A 23,650-nucleotide genomic window follows, 5' to 3' on the forward strand; every position below is an offset into this window, starting at 1 on the left:
GCAAAGAAAAAATACACAAGGAATGAAACCAGGACCTCACCAAAAAAAACAAGATCGGTGTACATAAAAATCACTGTAGTGCCAAAGGAGTTTATATTTAAATGTGTATGTGTATATATATATATATATATATATATATATATACACACACATATACATACTACACACACACACAGTCAAACCAAAAATTATTCAGACACCTTGCTATCCTCACTTAAATAAATTAACTATAGTGTCCTGCACCCATTAGTAAAAAAATATCAAATTATATCTGGTGTCTGAATAATTTTAGGATTCACTGTATGTGTGTGTGTGTGTGTGTGTGTGTGTTTACAACTTCTGAAAAATGTGTCCGCCGCACCTCAGATTACTTTCACAGGATAGTGTGTGTGCTGCATGTCTAATCAGCCCGAAGCTCAAAACGCCAGACGTGCAAGTGTGCACTTCTCACCTGCTCCTCTTCAGTGAGAGCCAGCAGTGCCAGTGGCTGTTGAGGCTCATCCTGCAGAATAGTAGCAAACTCCTTATCCTGCATTTCTTCAGGGACCTGAAAACACACACACACAAGACTAATGACTCAATCTACTGTTGCAAATGACTGACTGAAAATATCAGTAAATTCACACTAGCTGGACAGAGAAACATGAAAGGTTTGAACTGTGCTTGTCTGAGTCAGGTTTAAACCTTCTCAAATATTTGGTACAGCACATTTTGAGCAAGTTCTCTTAAAAGGGCACTGCAACGAGGGAAAACCACATGAAGTGAGCGACTGAATCAATTCACAAAAGGGCCTTTCCTTAAGGCTGTTTGAGAAGTGTACATTACATTGCTGTTCAAACGTTTGGGGTGAGTATGTTTTTGAAATAATTTTCTGATGCTCACCAAGGCTACCCTGGTAATCCAGAGTTCTTGCGAGAGCACAAGTTGAATTTGCTCAGCGAGTTTACTCTGGTGTCGAGTAATGATGCTCATTAAATATGCCCCTCTATCTGAGCTGCACCAATCACATCGGGTTATCTGATATAGGCGGGCCAGAGGCGAGCTAAACAGATGACGACAGCGCTGTGACATCGAAGTCATTAGTAAACATTGCAAGATGGCTATGGATGAACACCAGTTGTTTGAAACGGCTTTGGCCGCTACAATGAAAGATTTAGACTTTTTCTCTAAAAGAGGAACAGAAGACGGTGCTCGAATCGTTCCTTTGCAAGAAGGGCATTTTTGCTGTTTTGCCGACCGGATACGGCAAGAGTCTAATCTACCAGTTAGCTCCGCTGGTAGCTAAGCGTATGGGACTTGTTGTGATTGGTCGTAGTGTTATCCAATTGCGTGCAGTGAGATTTTCAAATGCATGCTTGGTGCCGCCCCTCGAGCTGGACGAATTTCATTAGTCGATGCCAGACCATTAATCTTTTAGATTTAGGTCTGGATTTCCAGGCTAGGCTACAACAAAGCTGCATTTTCAAAAAAAAAAAAAAAATCGAGTAAAAACAGTAATATTGTGAAATATTATTACATCTTAAAAGAACCGTTTTCTATTTTAATAATTTCATTTTAAAAAAAATTTTAATTTTGAATGAAACCATTTGTTTATTATATTGCAATCGTAATATTGACCTCTATTATCGCAATATGAAATTTTCCCCAAATCGTGCAGCCCTACTGTTGGCTATATGACACTGCAGCAGACGCATATTGCAGTATTAAGGCTAACGATTAATCGATCGTTAATTTAAACGACGATCGATCATGGGAATTTGTGAAAATTGACATCCCTAATACTGGTCCTACATAGAGACTTGAGTGGCTGGATTTCTTAAACACTTTTCAAACACACAAAAAAAGTATTTACATCAAATAAATATGCTTGGTCGGTGCACACTCAATATTTCTTCTGCAACAAAAACTATGGTAAATGATTATCCTGAGTCTCTACAGTCTATTTTTGTTGCAACAAAGCTCTGGCACTGCCGTTGCCCATGGAAAACTTTATGACTTGTGTCAGTACGGGTAAGACATTTTTTGCATTTTTAAGTCAACCAGTGGAAACATGTACTTGACACACTGTGTGTTAAACCTCAGGCCATGTGAACTCCACTAAAGACGTCCATTAAGAGACAGTAAGAACAGGTTAGAAGAGTTCACTGTTCAACAGCATAAAAAAAAAAAAAACGTAAAACTTGACTTTTACAAACGTAAAAAATAAATGTCTAAAAAGGGGTTTTCCTGCATTGAAAATAGTTCAATTCCACAATTTTATTGCCAGTCACAGACATATCTGTGTGAACGCAACGTGTGAACGCAATGGCCAATCAGACGCGTTTAAGTTGGTCAGAATCCACTCAACAGTTCTCAAAACGACTGCACGCTCACGAATCCTTTCGTTATAACCAAGTTTAATAAAGTTTAAGCTTTGCCAATTTAAATATTCAAGTGTAAAAAGACGCGAAAGGGAACTCAATTAGTTATTTACGTGCTGTGTGGAAAGTTTTGCATGCTACACATCCGAAGCGCACGCCTAGTAAGCCAGACAGCGCACAGATACTGAACTGAACCCTCATTCACGTCTTATTGTGCTTGAACGGATAAATTCACACAAAATTGTGTCAAAAAATGCCCGTCTCGCCAAGTATCCTAGTGAACAGTCAGTTGTGCCTTAAGTGAATGCAAACAGTAGAGATAGACAACATGTGTAGGTCTTAAAGTGACATCAGCCTAATATTTCTGTTGCTGTCTGTGTTTTTAATGTTAATCAAACCAAGGACAAAGAAAAAACACTTTACTTATTCTTTACTTTATTCAATGACTCAACCTGAAAACTACCGTTAACTTCTTTTAATAAGGTTTTAAATTCATATTAGTCAGGTTAGTAGTTTTAGCTGTGGTATCGAAATTGGAATAGAGAACTGTTAACTTTCACCAGTACCTAAAATTTTGGTGCCATAACTGCCTTATAACGGTTTCATGGCCAGTAAAAAATATGTATGGCTGGTAGGGGTGTAACGGTACGCAAAAATCACGGTTCGGTACGTACCTCGGTTTTAAAGTCACGGTTCGGTTTATTTTCGGTACAGTAAGGGAAAGAAATGCAAACATTAAACTGCAGGTTGTTTATTACTATAAACTTTTTTTAACAATTTGTTTACACTTTTTTTAAACACTTTTTAATAAAATATAATAAAATATATATAAAATAAAAAAAAGAATAAGAAATAAAATACTGCTGCAAAGTTCTCCACTAAATAAAATACTCTCAGTCTCAAACCAATATCACATAATACATTTAATGAAAAATATAAATAAATAACTATGATTACAGTGCAGCATTACCAATCCCAGCTTGTAGGCCTGCTCATATTTAAAAATTAAGACTGGGAAAAAAAATAACTTTAATTGCACAATTTGCTGTAATTAATTGCAATTCCTCCAAGCTTGTAATCATCAATAATTAAACTTAGAATCACCCAATTAAATGAAACACCGGGAAAAAAGGAATAGAAAATAGCCCTATATTAAAATAATATATATATCAATGTATTATTATTTTTCAATAATCAATCAACAATCAATTTAAGATTTTTTTTTCCATTTTTTTACTAATTATCAAAATAAAATATATTCCTACAAAGCTATTATTACCAGAGCATGTGATCAGAGCAGGTCATTTTACCATTGTTGCCAGCATGACTATACCAGCTCAGCAAACAGAAGTGTACTACTGAGAAATTTCACCTTATTTGAGTGGACTTTGCTTTTCCAGTGCGTGATCGGTACATGATTGGAGTGTTTGGGCCGTTAACGACAGAGCAGAACGCGCAGCGCAAACACGGAGTCGAACATTGAGCAGAGAGCGCAGCGCGCAGACACACACGCACACACACACGGAACGGAGAGTGCGGCGGCGCACACGGAGCGGAAAAGCTTTTTTTCACCCTGCAGTCGATTTCATTGGTTTAGGTTACAGTGACGACGGGTAAAACTAAAACCAGACGGGCTCTGGTTAGAATCAGCTGCAGGGCGGGATTTGCGCTGAACGCGAAGGCTTCCGCCACTTAATATGTTCGTGTGGAAACACGAAAATGTACCTATGTTCCGCACACAAAATATTGCATTCAGTCATTCGGTACACACGTGCACCGAACCGAAAGCCCTGTACCGAAACGGTTCGGTACGAATACACGTACCGTTACACCCCTAATGGCTGGTACATACAGCGTAGACAGCTTGATTTATTATAATGGGTATTTTCGCAAGAGTGCAGCTTTGTGTATCTCGCTTTGTAATTGACAGCTTCGGTGATTATAAGGGCAGCGATCTTTGCTCGCTTTCTGTATATAATATATATTTTTCATGCTGCCAATCACACATTGCAATGTGTGATTGAATCTGATTGAGTGATAACCATAGCAATGGATGTGGAAAAAAATCTTATACTGTATGTCAAGTCTTGGGAGTGTAAATGCAAAATAATAGACCTGTCACCTTTTCTATGTAATGCATTACTTTGTTGTTAATTTTATTACTAACTTTTTAAATCAGTCACTTTTTAACACAATTTACAGATTTTTAAATATAGAAATAGTTCTAAGCACTTTCTTTTGTGATCTTTCCTGACAGTGATTATTTTAAGTTAATATTACAAACTCTCGCAGTTCACATGGGTAGGGTACCATGTTCATGACCGTGTTCTTCCGCCACCACCGAAGACCATTTTTGACCCAGGAAATACCTTGCTAAATATCTAATAATGTCACTCTTATGGTGCATTATCATATCAAGCAAATGAAATCTACCAACATAAAGACTGTTCATCCGAAAACTGTGTGATCAATTTATTCTGATTTCACTCAAATGACTTTTTATTACTTAGTTTTTTCTGTGAAAAAAAAAAAAAAAGGTTATTTAGCGAAATGTCCAGGCTGCTCTTTTCCATTCAATGGAAGTGAAGAGACCAGGGTCTGTCAAGCTCCAAAAAAGGCAATAATACAGCAGGATACCATAAAACTAGCCCATTAAAGTTGTAGTCACACTAGCAAAATTGGAATCCATTGTGAAAACATTCACGCACACACACAGATACTAAATCTCAGATTTTCATGGATTACTAATGAAATAACTGGATTTTGCCTGCGAAAATTCACAGAACAACAGCAAAATGTGACCATACTTTGTGAGTTACATTCTAAATCAAAAAGTTGTGTGAAGAACAGACCTCAAATTTAAATAATTATTGACTAAAAATCTTTACTTCCATATACTTGCAATGGTCACTGTCTACTTTCACTGTATGGAAAAGAACAAGGACATTTGGCTGGATAAATCCAAATCGAGTTAAAAAACAACATTTTGAGCATCATATAAACTTGTTTTATAAAAAATTTTGGTATAAACTGACAAGGTTGTTAGTTGATTTAAATCGGCCAAGTACACATGAATAACAACCAGTGACAATAACCTTAAAATATCAAATTATAAGATGATGAAACTTTGTTTTTGTGCAAAAAAAAAAACCTTACTATGATATTCAGATGCAAGCACAATCATGGCACACTGAATGCTGGGATATCACCTAGGCTTTAAACTATGCTAACAAAAAAAAGATTTGTTTCAAGCGTTTTCCCACCTTGTTGTCTTTGACATAAAGTGCTAGCATCTCCTCTCGGCCGTAACGGTACTCGGCCAACTTGTACTTTGGCATAGCAGGAGAGGCAGGAGGGGAAGACACACTGCCTCCACTGGAAAGTGCTCGAAGCCTGAGAAAGAGAGAGATAGAAATCAGATCAAAAGAGATTCAACAGCAACAATCTGGAAGCTTCATTGAGAAACGCTCCAGTCTTGGCTATCGTCCAAGGGCGGCCCTGACAATCCCGACTCCATGACCTGATTTATTTAGGATCTCTCACACTCATTTTCAACTGATATGGTGCTGAAGCTTGGACAGTGGAAACTGGTCAGCGTTTTCACTTTTAACAGGCGAACTATGACAAGTGACTGTTATCACATAATCACAATCAGAGCAGAGTTGAGATATTTAAAAAAAAAAACTAGTATGATTCAGAATCTTTTTTGCCATCATGAGCTGCATTTAGTTACTGTTAGATGTTAAACCTAATGAAACAGTACCAAACAATTCAAACAAGTTCTGCCAATCAAAAACTGGGGGTCAGTAAGATTTGAAAGAAACGAATACTTCTATTTAGCAGGAACGCATTCAGTTGATCAAAAGTGGCATTAAAGACTTTTATGATGTTATAAAATATACAATTTTTTTTAATCATATTTTCCACAAAAACATTGATATATTGTTTTTAATATTGATAATAAGAAGTTTCTTGAGCAGCAAATCAGCATATTAGAATGATTTCTGAAGGATCATGTGACACTGAAGGCTGGAGTAATGGTGCAGAAAATTCAGCTTTGATCACAGGAATACATCTACATTTTAAAATATATTTAAGCAGAAAACAGATCATTTAAATTGTAATATTATTGCATGATGATATTCATATTTTTGCTGAAAAAAACCCCCACCAAACTTTTGAACTGTAGTGTATATTTTGTAATATTTAATTTTAGAAAAACAGGAAAATCAAGTGGCTGGAGATGCTGTGTGAGATATTGTTTATAGGAACTGGACGCTTACAGTATAAACAGCTCTGTTGATTATAACGGGAGAGATCTGGTTTTGTTGTGTGTCAGTCTCACCAGAGTTGTTGTTTTGACAACTTTACTCAGTGCTGACATTATCCCGCCTCCAGCATCTGACGTTCCTGATTTAAACCCTGCAGCTTTTAGAGGCCAGTGCAAAGTTGTTTTTCAGCGGTGGACAGGAAACATGTGAAACGGCACCGGCTGAGGCACCTCGTCGGTGGAAAAGGGGTTGCAGAGCTGTTGCTGGCTTTGTAAACTTTACATAAATACTACCCTGCCGAGATAAGCTGATGGAGAAGGCTTTGAGGCAACATACCACCCCTGCATTGTACATGTCAAACCCAGGAATTCACTTTTGTTGGCCGAGGACCAACTATGCACAGAAGAGCCTTAGTTCAGCAGAGAACCACGCCTAACGGTTTAATTTCTGCATAATCATTTAGTGTGTGCCAAGAGGAGATACAGGGAGAGAAGGGGGTTGGGAAACAGGGAATGACAAGAGAGAATGAGAGAGGGAGAGAGAGAGAGAATGAGAGAGAGAGAGAGAGAGAGAGAAGGGAAACAGGGAATGACAAAGAGAGAGAGAGAAAGAGAGAGAGAAAAAGAGAGAAAGAAAGAAAGAAAGAAAGAAAGAGAGAAAGAGAGAGAGAGAGAGAGAGAGAGAGAGAGAGTGTGTGTGTTGGGAAACAGGGAATGACAGAGAGAGAGAAAAAGAGAAAGAAAGAAAGAAAGTGGGTGAGTGTTGGGAAACAGGGAATGACAAAGAGAGAGAGAAAAAGAGAGAAAGAGAGAGAGAGAGAGAGAGAGAGAGAGAGAGAGGGGGAAACAGGGAATGACAAGAGAGAGAAAGATAGAGAGAGAGAGCAAGAGCAAGAGAGAGAGCGAGAGAGAGAGAGCAAGAAAGAGTGAGAGAGAGAGCGAGAGAGAGAAAGGAAGAGAGAGAGAGAGAGAGTGTTGGGAAACAGGGAATGACCAGGGAATGACGAGAGAATGAGAGAGAGAGAGAGAGAGAGAGAGAGAGAGAGAGAGAGAGAGAGAGAGAGAGAGAGAGAGAGAGAGAAAGAAAGAAAGATAGAGAGAGAGATTGGAGAAACAGGGAATGACAAGAGAGAGAAAGATAGAGAGAGAGAGCAAGAGCGAGAGAGAGAGCAAGAAAGAGCGAGAGCGAGAGAGAGAGCGAGAGCGAGAGAGAGAGCGAGAAAGCACCTTGCAGAAATATGGGGAAAGTAATGCTGGGGAAGGTAGTTATGAGTATTATTCTAAGATATTATGATTAGCTCATAGCATGCTAAGCGGCAGTTTTGAGGTCACTGCACTGAAGTGGTTTTGAATGGAAAAATATATTCAAAAGTATTATTATAAATGATATACATAGAAGCTATTTTGTGACATATGTGACAAAAGCTATGCTTTTTTTGCAGATTGTATTGCATTACATCTCTTTTTATAGATTTTCAGTTTCAGTCCAGTTCAGTCCACATTGAAAATCTGCTATTCAAAATATTTTAACCTTGAAACAAAACAGTAGAATTTTTAAACATTTTAAACAAAGAAACGCAAGATGTAAAAATTATGGTCAGATTATCTTGATTCCACTGAAGCACAATATGGACTAAATTAGTGTGACAGCATTAGATTTACAAATGCAACTAAAACAATAACTAAAACCCTGGTGCTCAAAAAACATTTCTTATTATTATCAATGTTGAAAACATTTTAGTATTAAGAGAACAAAGAAATGGGAGGGATCTGACAACAAGAAAAGGAGACAACGAAACGGAAAGAAAGGGATTTTACCATTCTGGGCCAAAGTTAAGTGTTTCAGCAGTCATATTCTTCCTTCCTTCTCGGAGGTGAAAGTCTACAAACAAAAAAACCTGAACATGAGCATGTACCAACTCAAATATGTTGCAAGCACACTTCCCGTCATCAGTACACACAGATTCTTATATTACATTGATTGCAGTGTGCACTGACATACTCCAGATTAACATTTGAGAGCAGTAGCACCGGTGCCACTAAGTTCTACAGATGGCAGCGCCAGAACCTGATTTGAGCGTTGGCGGGATTTTCTTTTTGCATTAATAAGTGTAGTAACTAATAATATTACATGTTTATTTCTTGGAAATGCACATTTGACAGTAAAGCACTGAGCTTGAGTTGAGATGCACATAAAATGTACTTTTTATTAACGACAGTAACATTTAAAAACCTAATTTTATTAAGGAAAATTTCAAATATTTTTTCATTTTTGGTAATCACATTAAAAATAACATTTAAATTGGATAATATTTAGAGCTTTGAAGTGCTGGAAAAAGTGAGAAGCACATGAAAGTCCTCGAATCTCACTCTCGAAAGGATGTATGAACCCTGAAATAAAAAAATGTAAAAACATTCGACTATTTCTGCCACAATACCATGGTTACAGTTAGCCTTACTACATTAAATGCATTGTGAAAGTTGGTGATTTGTGAAAATCTATAACTTGTTCTCTCATGGCACTATGAGTCTCTTGGTTTCCACGTCAGCACTGTTTGATCTGATATCTACGGTTTATCACAAGAGAATTCTGCACTGAATTTGAATGCTTCCCTCGCAGCGCTGTGTAGTAACAATGTCGAGATCGGCCAGCGAGTAAACCTGTTCTGAGAGCGTCCTGCGCCGTCTAATATTAGTCGGACTCAGAGCTAATACACTGTCCGCACAGCGCAGCTCAAACGAGAAGTGTGGTTTCACTCCACTTTAGTTTCGTTTGCCGTTTGATGTTTTTATATGCAACAGATTAGTAGGGCAATACAAAATTTTGTCGCAACGGCAATAAAAAAAGGTTGCAGTCTGGAGCCCTGATAATGCACACGCAACTGCAAGACATGTGTGTGTATGTATATATATATATATATATATATATATATATATATATATATATGTGTGTGTGTGTGTGTGTGTGTGTGTATATATATATATATATATGTGTGTAAACACAGCCGTTCATATGTTATTCTTACCCTGTCCAGGGGAGTGGCGCAGGGAAGACTAGGCTGGACCAGGTCTGGGTGAGAGGGCTGAAAGGTGTGTGTGTGTGTGTGTTTCAGAGTAGCTAACTTAAAGAGAGAGGAGGGTTATAGCTGCCTTATTCAGGATGTGTGTGCAGAAGAGTAGAAATACAAAAGGTCAGAGATGGTAAGAGCTCTCGTTCACAGCTGATGAAAACAAACAAATAAAAACAACTGGAGAACCAAAACAGTGACCGAAAACCCTCTAAAATTAGTAATACCTGTAGGACTGCAAAAACTGCAGAGCTTTGATACTGACGTCTAAAGTCGATTGACTGCAGGGAACAAACAAAAGACTAACAAACAAAATAAAGAGACTAATTTGTTGATAATACAGCTGCCAGAAGCAGTTATGACCACAATAAGCTTCTCTCTTTCTCTATCTGTGTGTGTCTTTCTGACTCTTCCTGGTGTACTGGCAATGCTGTGTGGACCAGGTCCCAGCTGGTGACCCTCTCCTCACGCCGACAATCCCTCTCCCTCCTTTACCTGCAGGAGAAACAAAGACAACTTTTCAATATTGTGGACTAAATGCAAGTACAATAACCAAAGTTAGGGCTACAAGATATTGAAAAAAATGTGATATGTGACCCTGGATCACAAAACCAGTCACAAGTCGCACAGGTATATCTGTGGCAATAGCCAATAATACATTGTATGAGTCAAAATGATCGATTTTTCTTTTATGCCAAAAATCATTAGGATATTAAAGATCATGTTCCATGAAGACATTTCATAAATTTCCTACCGTGAATATATTAAACATTTATTTTTGTGAGTGAATGCAGCACAATCGCGAACATAAATGTACAACTTTAAAGGCGATTTTCTCAATGTTTCATTTTTTTGCACCCTCAGATTCCAGATTTTCAGATAGTTGTATCTCGGCCAAATATTGTCCTATCCTAACAAACCATACATCAATGGAAAGCTTATTTATTCAGCTTTCATGTGATGTTGAAATCAAAGAATTGACCCCATGTGACTGGTTTTGTAGTCCAGGGCCACATATGTGATATTCGCTAATGCTTTAAGAGTGTAAAATAAATTTAAATGATATATAAATAAATAGATATATAAAAAACTGAAAATGATAACCATCAAATGGTTCACATTCTTTTAGTGAGAAGAAAGCATCCCTACAACTTCTGAAAGAGAACAGCTGTTTTACAGTAAAATTACATAAAAACGTAGGCCAAGTCATTTTAACGCCAGTGTAAACCTAACTACATTAGGCTTAACAACAGACATTAAATAATAAGATGCAAAAATAAAACACTGCTTAGTTTTCACTGTATGAATTAAATATATACTGATTGAAAGTTACAAAAGTTATTCAGTCAGGAGCAGTGTGTGATTTTCTCTCAGGCCGATTTTTTTTCAGCCAGCTGAAAACGTCTAGCTATGGGCGCTTGAGAGCATTTTGGCAGTGCACGAGCGCAGCATTTTTGTCAGTTGAGACACTTTGCTTGTTATGATACGGAATATCCGCGAAAGTGTTACTAGTAGGCACGTGCCGGTATCAAATTTTCATGCTGCGATTAATTGATTGAGCTTTTATCACGGTATATGGTATTATCACGGGGGGGGGGATTCAATTCAATTCTTGGGATTTGATTTCAACCTTGATTCAATATTGACTCTTTGGATAAATATTAGGTAGGCTACAGTAGATAGACTATGTTAATTTTTCTCAAGAAAAAAATATATCTCACATAATGCTGTAAACATACAGAGAGCCCTGTCAGCTGGTATTATTAAAGGTTAAAAATTAACAAATTAAATAAAATATAATTTGGTTTTTATTATAACAATTATGACACAAGTAAAAATATAATACAAATGTAATATAGTGCACATATTTAGCAAAATACTCTATATTTTTCAAAATACTCTATAACACTCTATAGCTATTTTTTCTAGTCAACTAACGTGTTAGTCATTAAATGGCTTTCCTGAGGTAAATGTAACGTTCTGTGACACAATTGTTCACCTGCAGTTTTTTTTTTTTTTTTACCTCTTTCCGTGGTTGAAAAACACTGATTGATCGATATTATGTATGAGGCATAAATACCTTTCGGTAAGTTGTACTGTATCTTTAAATAAAAAGTAACAGATGATCGGTTTACTTGAACTGAGGCGCTCCAGCGATCTGCATCTTTCACGTCACATTTACAAGTGCCAAAACGGTAGGCTATTTATTGTCTGAATTTCGTAATAAAATGGACAGAACATGAGAGCTGAGAATTGTTTTCATATCAAAAGTAACCTGCTCTGTCTAGTCTGTCGGTGTCCGTGTCCTCTTTGCTCCGCGATTTTTCTCTGCGTGAGAAAATGGATGTGTGGCGTGAGAGCGTGTGAAAAGTGTAAATTGCGTTAGTCTCACGCTGAATGCGTAGAGTTGGCAGCCCTGCTTTTAGAAGGGGGATAAATCGTCGGCAGCGTTCCTCCTTCCGCCATGCTTCTTCTCCATGTGAGGATTGTTTACATTAGACTAGAGTGCTCACTGCGCCGCATGCACACAGTGCTACATGTGGGGATTGTTTACATCAGAGTGCGCACGTGTTTCGCGCAGCATATACGCAGTGTTTGTTTAAAGGCTGATTTATACTTCTGCGTCGGACCTACGCCGGAGCCTCTACGCTGTAGGCAACGCGTTAGTTTTCATTTATACTTCTGCGTCGTTGTCCGCGTTCACGCGCGCAGAGGGAGCATGTGAAACCCAAAGGGGGCGGTCCTAGCAGACCAATCACAGCGCTTGCGTCCACGTAGAGTTGACGCGTTGTTACATTTTTGGAGAGGTGCATGTCAAGGTACGCTGAAGGGTACGCACGCTACACACAGCCTACGACGTAGCTACGGAGTAAGTTCGACGCAGAAGTATAAATTGGGCTTAAGCGTTTGATGGAATATAAGCTAATGCGCGTTCTATAAATATAAATTATGATCTATTATTTTTCACAGTATTTTGAAGTGTCCGCGATAACAATATCGTGCATATTCATTACCACGATTTATCGCATTACCGAATACCGGCACATAACTATCTCATTTCACACATATTTTGTTTCTGTGTTGATTCTATATTAAAATGTCGATACAATGTAACATATTTTCTCTGGCTCTTGTTGTAAATTATTTTGTTCCGTTATTATGCGTGTTGTTGTCGTCATCTGTGTTGACGTTGTACAGGCAGAATGTGGCGGTTGGTCGGTGTGGTATTAGTCCCGCCCCTCCTCCACTGTGATTGGACAGTTGGGTAAAAAGTGACAGTGATGAGCGCTGTGTTTTACCCAAAGTTGAACATTCTTCAACTCTCGGCGTCCTGTAAAAAACGCAGAATGCTCAGCGCTTCAGCATGAAAAAAAACGCTCAGCGCCTCGTTGCGCTCATGGCGTTTTAAAAAAGCGGCGCTCCCATTGAAAACAATTGAAAAAACACGCCAGCCATGTGAAAAAACGCTTTGGTGGACACGGCCTTAGTCTTTTGTTGTTTGATTAACATTAAGCCTACAGACGGAAGCAGGTTTATTAGGCTGCTGTCACTTTAAGAGCTGCACGAACCAATATAGACAGCCTAAGTCCCTCCCCTCCGCTTCCGGCTCATGGGACCTTATGTCGGAAAAAATATGTATGGTAGTCAATGGCGAGAGACAACTTATCTTTTTATTCCGTCTGAACTGTGCCCTGAATTACACATATGATGTTTGTCAATTTAAAAGATAATTATGAAAGTCAAGAAAGTCGCAGTTTGTCATAAAACAGAAGAGTAACATTTAGTTTTATGTGAAAATCGCTCAATGAACTACATCTCTCGTCTCGCACTATGTACGTCACCATCCGTTGCTCGTATGTGTGCAGTCTGGTACAAAACACTCAGGCATGACGGCGTAACGTTGCGATTATAACGTAAGACGTTAGCTTCAGTAAAGTTAGCTTCATTCATTGAGAGAAAAGGTATGACGTCACACGTGCGCCTTTTGGGTTTGTAGTCTCTGTAATTACGTATTTTCACAGTCTTATACCTCAACAGTTTTACATCAAACTGCGACTTTCTTGACTTTAAAATGTATCTTTTAAATTGACAAACATCATGTGTAATTCAGGCACAATTCAAACGAGATCAAAATATTTGTTGTCTCTCGCCATTGACTACCATACAATATTTTTCCGAATTAAGGTCCCATGGTGGTTCACCGGAAGGGGAGGGACTTAGGCTCTCTATATTATCACATGCGCGCTTTCTTTCTCAACTGATTAGTCAGCTTAAAGTGACAGTTCACCCAAAAATTAAAATTCTGACATTAATTACTCTCTCATGTCGTTCCAAACTCGTAAGACTTTCGTTCATCTTCAAACACAAATAAAGATCTTTTCTATATATCGTGCAAGCCCTAACTGAAGCCTTTAAAACACAGAAAGGTGGGAAGTACAGCTGTCTGTGTCTGTTAGTATCCTATCAATTTAAAGGCCAAGCGTGCATAAAAATAATCTTTCTCCTTTTAAGAATATTCTTCAAGATATTGTCTTTAAGAAACGTGACCACAAACAAACCCAAATAGACCTGCCTCAGTGGAAACATGGTGTTATCTTAAAAACTGTTCATTTGTGGCAAAGTTCCCCTCAAGTTTTCCAGAAGGCCTATATTTTGGAAAGGGCAAGTGCAGCTAGATTTAAGCTAAAACCTTTCTCGATTATTGACATCTGCACAGCACAACTAGAAGAGTTTGTGCAATCAGAAAAACATGGAGATGGAAAAGAAACATTTAATTTGCACCCACAGATGTCATAGCAACAGAAATATCCAAGCAACAGAACAAACCGGTGAGAATAAATAGTATTCACTGGGGGAGTTGGGCTCTTAAAGTACAACATGCATGTCAGCCCAAGAACAACTAAAGACACCTGTAACTTAAACCTCAATTATAAAAACATTAGTATGCCTGAGAGAGAGTGCTCATAATTCATTGCTGAACTACAATGTCGTGAACAGCTGCCAAACAGATGGGAGAGAAAATTGATTCAAAAAAACTAATTTAGCAATCTTTACACACACACACACACATATATATATATATATATATATACACACACATACATACACGCACTAATAAAGACATGCAAATTAACAAATACATGTTTAACTTTTTTATTATAATTGATAAGGATATTAAAACTAATATGTTTTACTAACTAATATGGATGTTTATAGTAATTTCATGTGCCCTAGTTTGTTGCAGGCTTGATTCAGTTTAAGTTCCTAAAAACAAAGTCAATTACATCTTGAATATAATTTGATTAACTACATTTAATTTACATAACTTGGTAAAAAAAAAAAAAGCTTTGACTTTTAACACGCTATTTACTAAAACTTTCTTTCGTATCCATGCTGATAAAACTGTCATACGATCAACTCAAAAATATATTAAGTTTCAGTTTCTTTTTTTTTTTTTTATCTAGATGTTCTTGATGTTAAGGTTTCAGATTGATATAACTATATATTATTATCAAGTTGAGCAAAGAGTTGTTGGTATTTAAATCGTTTTTTTTTTTTTTTTGGTTTGTTGATGTTGAAATGACATTGCAAGATATCATGACAGATTTGTGACCTTTTATGAAATGCTAAAACATTGCTGTTCACTTTTAAAAAATTGTAGTGATGCTTTTCTTTCCCCAGAAAGAATGTGAAAGTTTGACATATTGGATATATTTTCAGTTTTTAACTATATTTAAATATAATTTAAATAGATTTCACACACTTAAAGCAGTATAATATCGCATATCGCGTTTTTTATTTTTTTTAATTCAATATCGTGCAGCCATAACACTCCAAATGCTCTAATTAATTTATAAATCTTGACTCTTTCTTTACGAATCTGACAGTTCTTGCTTCAACGAGTCAATAAGCGGCTGGTTCGTCAACCGCTCCGACGGATCAGTCCAGTTCGTGAACCAATCGCTTAGACCCGTTCCGTGAATCGGTTCAACCAAATCACTGCAAAGATCCGACTCAAAAGAAAGAGTCGTTCGCGAATGGGACATAACCAGAACCAACCCAACTATTTTCCTCAATCCATTCAGATTTGACATGTCCTCGCGCTCAACACAAACGTACGCCCAGAAAAGACGCCTATTTTGTCACAGACAAGATGTCGCTGTCCAATACCTACTCCGCTGAATGACACCGACCATATATAAGCAGATCGACGTCGTTTTTCTATCGATTGGAGGAGTTTAGAGGGGCGTCGCGTGCACAGGGCCAGGGGAGAGGGGAGTGTGCACGCGGCGCCCCTCTAAACTCCACCCCGGTGCTTCCCTTGGCCTTCAACCCACGGCCACAGTTGCCTTTCCAAACATACAAAAGCCTCTCTACTTAAATCAGCACAATTTATTCCCACTGAACCAAGCGCTGGCCTGTAATGCGCATTTGCTGCTCGCACACACACTGACCATCCCCTTCCAAGTTTGCATAAAACTTAATGCAACACCCATCTGCCATTAAACGCTTCAGACATTCAAGGAGAGAGAGAGAGAGGCGCACAGTTGACACTGACCGTGTTTCTGGAGCTGTCGATGCGATTTTTACTGTCCAGTCGCCCCGTCGAACTCTACGATCTTCACTTTGGATGCATGTGCAGTTGTTTGTGTTCTGTGCTCCTCCTCGAGAATCGTGTTCCGTTTTTACAGTTTTTTGCTCTCTCTCTCCCTCTCCAATGGTCGTTGCGTGTTGATGTCTAGTACGCTCTTGTTGTTTGTGTTTTAGGGAAGATGGCCGTCCTACTCGGTCATACCACGTGACCGGAGTGTCGAGTTGCTCTCAGAGGCGCGTGAAGATAGCGACCCCTAACGGAAGACTTGAAATGCCTATCGGAAATGCATTGTCCATAATAAAAGTCACAATAATTACATTATTAAAATTATTGGACTAAAAATATTGTAATACTACGTACTACTACTAACAATAATAATATTAATAATAATAACTAGTAGTAGTAGTAAGGTTTTTTCAACTATAACCCTGTCATTTTTCAGACAATAAAGTCTTACTTTTCAAGCTCTCATTGGATTATTTATCTTGTCTACTAACAATGGACATTTTTGTCATTTTCAACGAAACGTCATGAACATGCCCATCACATAGACACAATTCATTGACATTTTCACCCTTTTAAAAATAATTTATCCTCGTATACCATACGTGTCAAGCTCTTCACTTACACAAAATTTCAATCATTTACTCAACAAAGTTCTGGGTTTAATATTTAAAAACAAATAGTAATATTAATACCATATTATTAAGGATCCTGGAGTACCAAATAAAGCACATGTTAATCATTGAGGGCCATGGTATATTTTAAATTAACATGGTCATGGTTTATTAAAAATCGGAAGACGGATATACAGCTGAAACGGAATATGACATCATCACTGTCTTTTATTTTGACAACTTCGTGTGCAAGCCAGTGTTGGTTTTTCTTCCGCGAACATGGAGGCGGTTGTGTCAGATGTAGTGGCACCAGAAGATCTAAAGGTAAACCATTTTCTCTCCTTTAACGACTGTAAATCCAAAATGACATCGATTAAGGTTGTATGTGGCAAAATCATCGGTATATTCGGTTATAACCGGGTGTTTCGGTTGACGCTGACGCAGCTCTACTGTACCGCATCAAAACAACAACAATGACCATTACGTATGTTATACTGATGTCTCCTCAACTCATTGTTAGCAAAGACTTTATACACAGTCTTAAAGGGACTTGTGTTGTAAGTTATTGACTTATGTAAGAGAATCCTATGCTTTTAAGGGATAAAAACACCTATTTTATTAGTTTTGTGACTTTAATATTACACCTATCGTTACACCTATTATTTAAATGGAAACCGATGTTACTCTGCTTTAATTCACGATGTAGGTGAAAGTTTTTCTTAGTCTGTGTTTGGCGGCCAGGGGGAGCACATGATCCTGACATCATCCTCCCACTGATGCAACCGAGTGAATCTGATTCCCATGATCCCATCCATCCACTGATGGGACTTTTTTTTGTCTTCCAGAGGTTTGAGAAGAAGTATAACGCAGAGCTGGTGAAAGGACCTGTTTCAAAGGAAACCACCTTTGAGTACGCCTGGTGTTTGATCAGAAGCAAGTACACAAATGACATTGTAAAAGGCATTCAGCTTTTGGAAGGTCAGTGCTTCAGCAAGTCCTAGTTTTTGGTTAAGGGATAGTTCACCCAAAAATGAAAATTCTGTCATCATTTACTCACCCGCATGTCGTTCCAAACCCGTATGAGTTTCTTTCTTCTATTGAACACCAAAGAAGATATTTTGAAGAATGCTGGTAATCAAACAGTTGATGGTAGCCATTGATTTCAATAGTAGGATAGTATGGAAGTCAATTGTTTGATTACCAACATTCTTCAAAATATTGTGTTCAACAGAAGAAAGAAACTCATACAGGTTTGGAACGACATGAGAGTGAGTAAATGATGACAGACGTTTAACTATCCCTTTAGTCTGGGCCTGCGTGAGCTCCAGCGTGTTCTTGTTTTCAAATTCAGTAAAAAGTGATTCATTTTTCTTTTACCAGAACTGGTTCAAGCGAGTAAAAAAGACGATCAGAGGGATTTTCTCTTCTACCTTGCTGTTGCAAACTACAGACTCAAGGTGGGTTAGTATTTTCCCAGACAAATCCGATTTATTATCTGGGATGATGATGACGTCGCTGCTAATAAATGTTTATTTATATTTATACCATGGTCTGGGTGAATACTCGATTCTGATTGGCTGCAGGGTGTCCGTTAAAAAGTGATAATGGACACCTAGGAAAGGCGTCCCGTCAATTTGCCTGATGACAGTTCTAAATGATTGCGCTGGCTCAAACTCACTGATCAACTGCTGCGGTCGGGTCGCTGTGGCCACGTTGCTTGGCAACGCCTGTATACGGGAGATATTAAATAGTGCGCTCGACTTAATAAATAAAAACCCTCACGATTTTTACTCTAAAACACATTAAAGTATTATTAATTGATTAAATATTTCTTTCTTTCGTAAGTAACCATGGTATAAGCGGGTTAATGCCCTTCGAGGTGTCCATTATCAGGTTTTAATGGACTTCGGCGGAGGCAACCGTCCGACGCGCGCCTCGCCGTCGTCCATTAAAACCTGATAATGGACACCTCGTCGGGCATTAACCCTTACATATATATCACATATCTTTGTCATCTAATTAAATCAGTGTTTCTCAACTATGTTCCTGGAAGCCTATGACTTTACTGCATAGTTTAAATTTAGTCACTTTATTGTCACATCATTGTATAAACGGTTCAATCAGAGTGCCAGATGAAGTAGCTGTACTAGACATAATCTCACGAAACCTGTCGAGTACGTCCTGCTCATATTTACTCCAAAATCATGGGAAATGCATATATATATATTGAATGTATTTTTTTAAAGAAGTCTTTTATTCTCATCAATGCTGCATTTATTTGATCAAAAATACAGTAAAAACTGCAAAATATTATTAGAATATAAAATAACTTTTCTATTGTCATATATGTTGAAATGTAATTTATTCCTGTGATCAAAGCTTAATTTTCAACATCATTACTCCAGTCTTCAGTGTCACATGATCCTTCAGAAATCATTCTAATAATAAGGGAGATGTTCAGAAACGTTTATTTTTAGGGCCTCTTGGATAAATGTAATCTTTCTCCCTTTGTTTTGCTCTCTTTACCACCCTGCATCTATCTTTTCTTCTTCTCTCAGGAGTATGAGAAAGCACTGAAGTACATTCGTACTCTGCTGAAGACCGAACCAGGTAACAAACAGGCCCTGGAACTGGAGAAACTCATCAACGATGCGCTAAAAAAAGGTGAGATACAACGACAGACAAGAAAAACATCAGTCAATGGCCTTTATTAAATAGGATTTTGTGACATACACTACCATTGAAAGGTTTGTGGTCAGTATTTTTTTATTATTTTTTTAAAGGAATTAATGCATTTAACTCTGCAAGGATGCTCCTAAAAATATTATGCAGTGCAACTGATTTCAACATTAATGTTTAATGAGCAGAAAACCAGCATATTAGAATCATGTGAATATTAGAGAAATGGCTGCTGAAAATTAAGCTTTGTCGATATGCTAAATATCGTCCGATTAACCGTTTGACCACTGATAACCAGTGTAACAGCAGGGATGGAAACGCACGTGTATATTGTCATACTTACAACCAGTGTTGGAGAAAGTTACGTTTCAAAGTTATGCATTACAATATTGCGTTACTCCCTAAAAAAGTAACTAATTGCGTTACTTAGTTACTTTTTATTGAAAGTAATGGGTTACATTACATTTGCGTTACTTTTTCTCATCTGGGCTTGCTTGCTTGTTTTGTTTTGTTTTTATAACAAACAAAAAAAGTTATATTTTTCCAAAATTAAAGGGCCTTTCACACCAAAAGTGAGGCTGAAGGAAATGCAAAATCACGCCTGTACAGTAGAGGGTGCAACTCAAACAAACCTGTCAGCTGTGCTGCCGTTCTGGATTGCAGATTGTTTTTGCTTTTATTACGGTTGAGTTTGATCATCAAAGGTCAGCAGCAAAGACATTAAAGCGAGATTAAACACATAAAGTATATTTGTGTTATTCAACATTGAATTATTGCAGGTTTGTGTAATATTCTGAGTTTACATTTCACTAATTTTATTCATTTTGAGGAATACTGAATAGGTTTTTGTGCAAGTGAGATGAGTAAATGCATGCTCTAGAACTACAGTAACCATCATGTTCACACACACGCCGCCTCTGCACTTACTCACGATTTCTCTCAACATGAGGACAGAAAAGCTGTCAGTCAAATGTGAAAACAAAGTAACTTGAGTTACTTATTTGAAAAAGTATGTCAGATATTTTCTTGTAAAATCAAAAGTAAAGAGTTACTTTACTAGCTACTTGAAAAAAGTAATCTGATTACATATCTTGTAGTTACTTGTAATGCGTTACCCTCAACACTGCTTACAACAACCATGTATACATGAATATTCTGATATCTGTACATGTATAAACAGAAATAAATGTAGACCTCCAGCAGAATTTGATGCACATGTAAACATACTCAATCTGTTGCATTAAAGATACAAGTGATTTGATTACAGCAACGCCAAAGGCAGTAGTGAAGAAACCTCAGCAGAGAAGTGATCTCTCTCTTATTTCCCCGTTCTTTTCAGATGGCTTGGTCGGCATGGCGATTGTTGGCGGTATCGGATTAGGTGTGGCCGGATTGGCTGGTCTTATTGGTTTGGCCGTGTCCAAAGGTGCAAAGTCCTAATATGGAGTTCCCGAGAAGCGTACTTTGATTCCTTTCCTCTTCAGAAAAGAGACTCAATGATTTCATATAATCACATAAAACCATAAGGAAGCCTCGCCCCTTTTTTAATTTGTATTATTCTGCCATGTCTTTCATAATAAAGTGATTATATTTTACCTAGGTTTTTTTTTTTTTTTTTGGCTCCCCAGCTCTTTTTGGTATGTATAGAAATGTGGGGTTGGAATAAACTAAAAAAAAACTGTTTTTTTTTTAATTTACTTTAACTATTTACTTTACTTTTTTTTTTACTACAGATGCTTGCCAAAGATTTGCCGTTATGGATGAGATGTATTGTAATAGCATGCACCCTTGGGAATTTCTTTTTAATATATAACTGTATTTACACTATAGGTAATCAATATTTTGATAAACTTCAGTAATACCTCACATGTGTTAAAGAATTAAAATGTGTGCTTACTAAAGTGATCCGGTGTATTTGCATGCCTTGCACATTATTTGGCTGGTTTAATTTGGAAGTGTCATGCGTGACCAGGGTCAACCTTGTAATTCATTTTCTTACAAGTCATCATTGTCAGCAAAGTTTATCACCCGTCAGTTTACATGTGCTTTCAACTGTGACAGTGTGTGTGTGTGTCTCTCTGTACGACTTGAATTTCTGCTCCTAGATTTCATACTGAAAAACAGAACTGCGTGATTAATCGATAAAAGATCTCGGTCTCGATTCAAACACCCACACGATCCTATTTCTAAATGACACCGATTCACCTGTGTCTATTAAACCTTTGACAAGTACGATCACAGCGAACATTCAGATCTGCGTTCATGCTGCTTTTGAGCCCGAGAGCACTTGTCATGTATAGGTATGAAACGGGTCTTTTTTTAACCATACAGTATCATTATTTCTGCCTCATTCAGTTTATCACAGAGGTACTGGGATAAATGCTTATTATAGATATAAAATCACATTTTCCCGCAGTGTTTTGTTTGTCCTCCACACATTATTGGAGAGGCTAATGTAGGTTTGATGTGCAGTATGTCCTGTTATACTGCCTAGTAAGGTTTATAATGGTTTTAAGTTATCTTTGCCTCAGTAAGATTCCCACAATCATGAAACACCCGGAAATTGCAGGGCATTTTAAAATGGTGATTTCCATGCATGGAAATCTCTATGGCTCTAAAATATTTAATTGCCTAATTTGCTCTTACTGAGTGCATTCTCTGTAAAAATCACTGGGAAAGTCTTAGATTTATTAGTCAAAAGATCTGGGAATGGTGGTAAGGAAAAAACTGATGCTTTAATTTCTGAAACTGCTGGTTAAATAGTCACTCACAAAGTCGTTGTCCTCCGTGCATCATTAGCTCAGAGACTCAGATGTGGGAGTATCTCCAACATTGATTTAAGTCAACAACTTTCAGACCTTGAAAGTAACAAATTCCCTGTAAAACATGTTTATTTAAGATAATAGCTGATAATAGCATCCAATTTAATGTTGGGTACAATTCGTTCTTCCCACATTATTCATCTCAGGACTGTTAAGACATCTCAGCTTTACAATGCTAGGGTTTATGGTTGCCATCAGTAACATCATTTTATAACACAGTATTGGAGTTACTAATTAACTGGTAAAGCAAATGAAGAAAATAACTCTTCTATTTGTCTGTCTGTGACTTGACATGTCTTAGCTTTATTGAAGTTTGTGGGACGATCACATTAAAATCAGCACTGAAAGAAAACAAACGAATGAACTGAAATGTCAAATTAACAAATTTTCAAAAAGTCAAGCTCCCAAAGATAATTTAATCCCATTACAGTCCATGTTAGTGTTGTACAATTTTAGTTGAGATTACATGTGATTGTTTTTTTCTCTCATATTATGTAGTAAATGGAAAAACTTTTATTAAAGCATTTTTGTATTACAGCAAATCCAAAATCTCAATCCAAGTACGACTGAAACATATAGGGTCATTTTCGAATCGTTCAAACAATACAGAGGCAAATGTTTTCCTAGTTATTTAAAAAGTATGAGTTTGATCCCCTATTGATGTCCAGCCTGGTCTCATTGTTAAAGGACAATTCCAGTGAAAAATGAACCTAGGGGTAATTAACACATGGTTACCGAGTCGATCGTTCCCTGCGATGCGTTTTCATGAAAATCGAATGTATAGAGTTTTATCTTTAAAAACAGTATAGCTCATAACACTAGTATATGGGGCATAGAGTAAGTAAAATTAAATCGCTAGTTAATACCACTAACAAGGCTCAAAATAGCCTCACACTAACACGGTAACATAATGAGGGTCCTTACATACAAACCGAAGCATTGAGAACTTTGTAAGTGTACAGACAGTTTAATAAGAAGATACTTTATAAAGACAGTACATTACGCGTTTACATCCAGGATCCATCTTGGAAAACAGTCTCGACTAATCGAGCCACGAACGCCGTGCTACGTTAGATTTCACAAACGTAACTCCTATCGACCAGCTATCCTATCGACGGCGTTCGTGGCTCGATTAGTCGAGACTGTTTTCCAAGATGGAAATTTTGAGCCTTGTTAGTGGTATTAACTAGCGATTTAATTTTACTTACTCTATGCCCCATATACTACTGCTATGAGCTA

At 37.5% G+C, this 23,650-nt stretch overlaps 2 protein-coding genes across 5 annotated transcripts in view; one reads left to right on the top strand and one right to left on the bottom strand.

The window, feature by feature from the left end:
* The window catches only part of gigyf1a (GRB10 interacting GYF protein 1a), a 30,835-nt gene extending 14,348 nt beyond the window's left edge, over nucleotides 1–16,487 (bottom strand). For 2 of the 4 annotated variants that reach the window (XM_084107589.1, XM_084107588.1), the window contains exons 1-5: nucleotides 16,258–16,487; nucleotides 9,657–10,193; nucleotides 8,449–8,512; nucleotides 5,624–5,753; nucleotides 452–547 (exon numbers count right to left, since the gene is read on the bottom strand). In XM_084107589.1, the coding sequence (XP_083963715.1) occupies nucleotides 452–547; nucleotides 5,624–5,753; nucleotides 8,449–8,483 (261 nt within the window). In that variant the 5' untranslated portion in view covers nucleotides 8,484–8,512; nucleotides 9,657–10,193; nucleotides 16,258–16,487. The remainder of the gene's footprint in view (nucleotides 1–451; nucleotides 548–5,623; nucleotides 5,754–8,448; nucleotides 8,513–9,656; nucleotides 10,194–16,257) is intronic. The other 2 variants (XM_084107591.1, XM_084107590.1) reach the window with 2 other exon arrangements.
* Nucleotides 16,488–17,106: 619 nt separating this feature from the next.
* Nucleotides 17,107–21,494, top strand: fis1 (fission, mitochondrial 1). The gene is made up of 5 exons (XM_084107826.1): nucleotides 17,107–17,234; nucleotides 17,756–17,888; nucleotides 18,291–18,367; nucleotides 19,469–19,574; nucleotides 20,929–21,494. The coding sequence occupies exons 1-5, from the start codon at nucleotides 17,190–17,192 to the stop codon at nucleotides 21,027–21,029; spliced, it is 462 nt and encodes a 153-aa protein (XP_083963952.1). The 5' UTR covers nucleotides 17,107–17,189; the 3' UTR covers nucleotides 21,030–21,494.
* Nucleotides 21,495–23,650: the final 2,156 nt, after the last annotated feature.

This window comes from Abramis brama (assembly GCF_963993115.1).
Source record: "Abramis brama genome assembly, chromosome: 3".
Lineage (NCBI taxonomy): Eukaryota > Metazoa > Chordata > Actinopteri > Cypriniformes > Leuciscidae > Abramis > Abramis brama.

Bases quoted from the DNA above. Each gene is read 5' to 3' on its own strand.
- fis1 (XM_084107826.1), top strand. From the start codon at position 17,190: ATGGAGGCGGTTGTGTCAGATGTAGTGGCACCAGAAGATCTAAAG. The intron at 17,889-18,290 runs GTCAGTGCTTCA...TTCTTTTACCAG, and splicing joins AGGCATTCAGCTTTTGGAAG to AACTGGTTCAAGCGAGTAAA. The intron at 18,368-19,468 runs GTGGGTTAGTAT...TTCTTCTCTCAG, and splicing joins TTGCAAACTACAGACTCAAG to GAGTATGAGAAAGCACTGAA.